Below are 5,887 nucleotides of genomic sequence, written 5' to 3' on the forward strand. Positions count from 1 at the left end.
TGACAGGGATAACATTGCAGCCTGTGGCCCATGAGCTGTTCCTTCAGAGCTTTCCAGAGCTCTCACCTGGCTGCTCCTGTCCCGCTTTCTCCAACACTGGTGGTTATGTCCCCACAGTGTTTTTTATTTGGCTCACTGAAGATGTGTTGCAAGGCCTAAAATCTGATTTATGGGGCAGCTTTACTAAATCTGTGGAACTCAGGAGTGGTGGCTTGGCACAAGCCTTTTTCTAACAAAATGTAATTATGGCAACTTCACTTTATCTCGATTCCCTGGGCCAAGGAGGGGGATTCTGTCCTTACTTGTGCAGATTTGGTGATGACTAAATGGCAAGACTATGCCAGTTGCAAGACTAAGAGAATTGCAAAGACTAATGGTAACAGAGATCAATTTTCTCAAATGAAATGAACTGCTGGATTCAGTTTCCAGTACTCACTGATGCCAGTGCAGTACTCCTTGCAGATCTCTCTGCTTCTGTGTCAGAAAACGAGACTATTCCTAATAAATACTATATATACATATGTGTGTGTATATATATAGATGTATTATATGTATATGTACATACATACATATATATATACATTTATATATATATAAATACTTCTAAAATACTTGTGTCTCTCTATATGTGCTTGTCTGTCTATACCCTGGATAACAGACAAGCAGATGTACTGCACAGGATATTTTCACAGGCCATAGGCACTCCCATTCCAAAAGAGCAGTATAATAATTGTAACCAGCAGACTTATATTGGCATATTCAATGTAAATTCTTCTGCACTGAAGCATTACCCTTGTGCATTGTGGGTCCTCTGGTTCAGAAATGCTTGGGTCAATACTAAAGTGCCATTATTCAAAAAACAAAATCCCCGTCCCAGAAAAGAAATGTGAACTAAAAGAAAGCTGAAAATGAATGTTAGTATTGTGTTTAATATCAAAATGTACTACATAAACTTGGGAAAGCACTGTATGTTGTTCCCTGTGCCTCTGTCAGCCTTCCCAAAGCAGTGTGGTGTTTCTGTTTTATTCAGTGATCAACGAAGCTGCCGTTCTGAGGAAGCACAACCTGTTTGAGGATAACCTGAACGTGCCCTGCGAGAGCGTGTCCAGCCTGACGGAGCTGAGGACCCCCGTGGGATCAGCACAGGGCACCCCCGCCAAGGCTCCCGCAGCTCCCCGAGCTGAGGGCTCGGACACCGAGAGCCACGGGGACGAAACGCTCGTTGTGACAGGGAAAATCGTCTGGGAGAAGGATGCTGAGGAGGGAAAGTCACCAGACAAAGAGGCAGGCGCCTCTGCTGGTGCAGCTGGTGATCAGGCCAGCAGGAGGGAAGCAGTGGTTGTTACAGACATTGGTGACAAACAGGAGTCCCCTTCGGCTGGCCACACTAAACAAGGAGCTGGAGAGGGGAAAAGTGCATTGGAGAATGTATCAGAGTGTGTAGTGAGCACTGAGGGAGAACTCAAGGCACAGCAAAAAGCCATGGAGGAAAAAGTAGCTTCTGGGACTGAAACTGCAGTAAAAAATTTTGAAGCTAGCCCTAAAAAAGAACTGAAGGTACCTGAAGGAGCCGTGGAAGAAGAGGTGACTTCAGGGAGTCAAACAGTAACAGCTGGTGTGTCTGCCAGCAGCACTGAGAAAGCAAGCACAGCACAGGAAAAAGTGTCTGAGTTAAAGCTCACCTTCCCACCTGAGAGTGTAACAGATACAGAGATTTTAGCGAGTGCAGAAAAGAAAAGTAACGTAGAAAATGAAACTATGGGAAAACTATCTCAGAGTGAAAATGCAGTAGGAACAGGGTTTGAAGGGGATGGTAAAAAAGAAAGTGGTGAGAGTACTGAGACAAAGATTGTCTCCCAAGATGAAAAGACAGGGAAAGCAGAGTTTGGGGATAGTCCTAAAAAAGACAGCCAGTCAGAAGAAAAGAGTTGTAAATCCCCCGATGATGTGAATGAGATAAGGAGTTTGCTGACGCTGACAGTTGAGATCCCAGCAGATACTCCAGCTGAGAACATAAAGGAGGTCTGCGAGAGCGAGCTGCTGAAGTTGCAGGAGCACCATAATGGGATCTACGAGTTGAGCGAAGTGGCTGTGGCAGAAATTCAGGTGAGCCAGAAGATGAAGAGTGAAGATGCAACGGAATGTGTGGAGTTCAAGGAGGAGCAACCGTCCTCAGCCAGCCTGGGGACAGATGGTACGAGGGTAGAGAGCGTGCCCAGGGGGGCACAAGCACCGTGGCTGGTGGAGAGCTGGGCTCCGCCTCAGGAGGCAAAGGCAGAGGCGGAGAGCAAACCAGGTGTGCGGTATGCAGGGGCGGGAGGTGAGAGGCAGCAGCCAGAGGAACGGACGGGAATTGCGATGTGTGGGCAGGAAGGAACAGGGAACAGCCACGCTGTCCTGGAGGACGGTGGGACACAGAGCCCCGTTCCCAGCCCTGCTGCAGATGCAGCCACGAGGGACGTGCCCATCCTGGATAGAGCCAACCCAGGACTGCTGGAGCCCGTGTGCCTGGAGCCGCAGCAGCGCCGGGAGCAGCCCAGGGCAGAGCGCACGGCACACACAGAGCCGGGGTGGCCACAGGGGGAGCCGGGAGATCAATCCTCCTCACACGCAGGAGTTCAGAGCACCGCAGGAAAAGCGATTCTCCCAGAAGAGCACCGAGAAGATGGTCCTGCACAGCAAAACTCTGAGGAGTAAAGAGCAGCTTTCAGCCCAGCCCTGCAGGACCTATTCGCTCCAGTAATCCCTGTTCAGTTTTGAATACTTGTTCAGGTCGGGGCTGGAGGAAATGCGCTTTGTTGTGGTGTCCCCAGCTCCTGCAGGTTTCCCACGAATCCCTTCCTGAGGGATGGGTGATGGGTTTCGTTCTGGTTAAAACCAGATTACTGCTGAGGAATCTCATCTGTCACTTCAAATCTGCTCCCTTTTAAAGCTAGAGAAAAAGTCTGGAAATGTGACCACTGAATGCTTCAAACGCCCAACTATCATCAGCCTATTTTAACAACTTAGCTGTTCTTAGGGATCCTCTTGATTTTTAAATGCATGGTTTTGACAAGTACCGCTCTGATTCTGGTGGTTGGTACTCAAGGATGCTTTTAGTGTTTGCATGCAGTATACAGGAAATAAAAACATTTTTTAGTAGTAAACAGAACCAAATAGCTGATTTAGTAGATTGCTGAAAAGCCACACTGTGCAAAATCTGCAAACTGATTACGTAATTATTTTCAAGTTTTGGCAGATCTGAAAGACAAGCAAATATTCTGATTTTAATTTTTTTTTCTCTTATTGCTGTATTTAAAAAGGGGAAAGTATGGGAGCAGGTTTCTCAGTCCCACTCTGCACTTCGGGGTTATTTAGCCTTCCAGAGCACTTTATGGCTATTTTGTTTTGTTTTGTTTTATGGAAGGGAGAGAAGAGAATGTTTACAATAACTATAACCATTAGGCAGGATTTCTCTGGTGTAAATCCCACCATAAAATAGATTCACTTACAGCTATTTCATAGAGAATATTGAGCCCTGCCATTCCCTATCTCACTGAGTTACTCAGGTCTGTAGACCTTTTTAGGTGTGGAAATCATGTAATAAGAGGCAACAATTGTGAAATACCAGAATCATTGCATCTAATTTCTAATGCAGATATTAACTGAAGTGACAGGCAGCCAGAGGTTGTTTTTCATGTGCTTAGATTTTGGAGGGCAGAATCACATTACAGAAGCAGTTATTAAAATGAGACAGTTGCTTTCATACAAACGATCTGTATCAAGCCATGATCTTGGCACAGAGTTGCTTAAATGTGTTTTTTGCATCTCGGTTTGCACAGAAAAGCTTGGAGATGAAACCCAGTATTTTAGTAAATTGGCCTTTCAAATGCAAGACCTCACTTTAGAGGTCAGTTTAAGGCACTTAAGAAATTCTGGCCTGGTGTTTGGAGCCTGTTTCTGAATGTCACACAGTGCAGGACAGCAAAGATTAATTATAATTGCAGCAAGGACTGCAGGATTTATGCCCCATAAAGACACAGAAAGAAATAACAAAGTCCAGGGAGCATAATATGTGTTAGCATTTAACTTCAGCAAACTGTGCAAAGTCTTTTAATGCTATCAAAATATTCTTTATTATTAACAGAAAATTGACACTAGAGGAACAGGCAAATATTACTGTGTGAGGAAGGAACCTTGCTGAGTAACTGGATTAACTACTCTGTCACTACAGTAAAATAAATGCAGTTCTTATTTATTCTAGAAGCTGTACTGTGGTGTGGAAACGTGAAGGTCACAGACGTTTTCCTTGCAGAAGTACTTTGACTCGTTTCCTCCTTCTATTTCATGCAGAAATACCAATTTGGAAACATACAAACCACTGCCAGCATATTATTTTTTTTTTTACGAATCATTGGTTATTTCACTGACAGCTGCTTCACTTTTACAAATCATTAAGTATTTTAAATTGGTACTGAATGTTAAGTGATTTCAAATTTATAAAGTGCTCTATAGAGTTACGCAGCAGCAAGCAGCCCTTTTACGCTAAAATTAGGGGACATTATGGGGTTTTAGTACTTTTTTCTATGAAAGACAGCATGGCAGCAAAAAATACTTCAGCCTCCTGCAAAAGGAAACTAATTCATTCTAATATGAATCAGATACATCTGTACAGAGAGCATTTTGCATAAGTATTTCCATAATGGTAATTTTGGAGTTATTACTGTGGCAGGCCTAGATCTGGCTAATATTTTCCTGTGATACGTGTTGCATTGCTGAATGCAGATGCTCAGATGTTTTTCACCAGAGAGATGGGTAAGGATGGGGGAGATTCAGCCTGTATAATTTAAATTGCAGTTCCTCGTGGCCATGGGACTTTTTTTGCTGGTTTTGGGCATTTTCTTCTGCCCATTTGCAAATGGATAAAGTAGTGCTTTTCTAGTCTACCACAACTGGTTAGCAGCGACTGCTTGGTTAGAAGAGCGCAGCAATCTGCAAGGTTACGTGGGACCACTGATCAGAAATTATAATAATGCAGCCATTCCCTTGTTTTTGTTGCTTTCTTGCAGTTTCCTTCTCAAGCCGTGAACTGTAATAAATAAATCGCTTTTCACGGCCCACGGCCGAGAGTCGGGTGCCTTGAGGGGAGCGGGCTGGGATGTGGAGCTCCACGGGGCTCCCCCTGTTAAGGGCCAGAATATGAAACACATGTATTTGTATTTGCTTGGAACTTTGTACAAACGCTTGTCGCGGAAATAAAGACGCTCTTCCCTTCCATTGCTGGGAGGCTGCTTTTGTGAGGGTGTGGTAACTTGGGGGATTTTATTAAAGAAACGTTCCTCAGGGAGCTGGAAGTGACGGCGGTGTTCCCAGCACGGAGAGGGGAGTTTTGAGGATAGCAGGGAGTGACAGCGTGAGGGGGAACGGCCTCACACTGAGCGTTGGACTGGGTATTTAGGAGGAAGTTCTTCGCCGTGAGGGTGGTGAGGCCCCGTCACAGGGTGCCCAGAGAAGCTGTGGCTGCCCCATCCGTGGGAGAGTGCAAGGCCAGGCTGGACGGGGCTCTCAGTACGTCCCTGCCCACCATGGGCTGCTCCGCACGGCCCCTTCCGTCCGGAGCCGCTCCGGGAAGTGCCTGCGGCAGCGCGGCGGGCGGGGCGGGGCGCGGGGCACGCCGGGAGCAGTGTGCTGTCAGGACGCGGGGCACGCTGGGAGCTGTGGTTCCCCACCCTTTGTCCACGTCGACCCTCCCGTTACACGTTCCCTGCCGGCTCACGTGACCCGCGCGCCGCGCTCTCCCATTGGCCCGGCGGCGCGCGCTGGAGGAGGGGCGGTGCCGGAAGCGACGGCGGCGCGAGGCCGTTTCCTTGGCTACGCCCCCGCGGGCGCGCGCGGAGGGGCCGGGCCG

General features: G+C 47.1%; 1 protein-coding gene across 1 annotated transcript in view; it reads left to right on the forward strand.

The window, feature by feature from the left end:
* Positions 1-5,256, forward strand: part of NIBAN1 (niban apoptosis regulator 1) — a 54,311-nt gene extending 49,055 nt beyond the window's left edge. Inside the window, exon 14 of the mRNA XM_059478251.1 lies at positions 1,031-5,256. Within this exon, the coding sequence (XP_059334234.1) occupies positions 1,031-2,697 (1,667 nt within the window). The 3' untranslated portion in view covers positions 2,698-5,256. The remainder of the gene's footprint in view (positions 1-1,030) is intronic.
* Positions 5,257-5,887: the final 631 nt, after the last annotated feature.

This window comes from Ammospiza nelsoni, chromosome 9, assembly GCF_027579445.1.
Source record: "Ammospiza nelsoni isolate bAmmNel1 chromosome 9, bAmmNel1.pri, whole genome shotgun sequence".
Classification (NCBI taxonomy): domain Eukaryota; kingdom Metazoa; phylum Chordata; class Aves; order Passeriformes; family Passerellidae; genus Ammospiza; species Ammospiza nelsoni.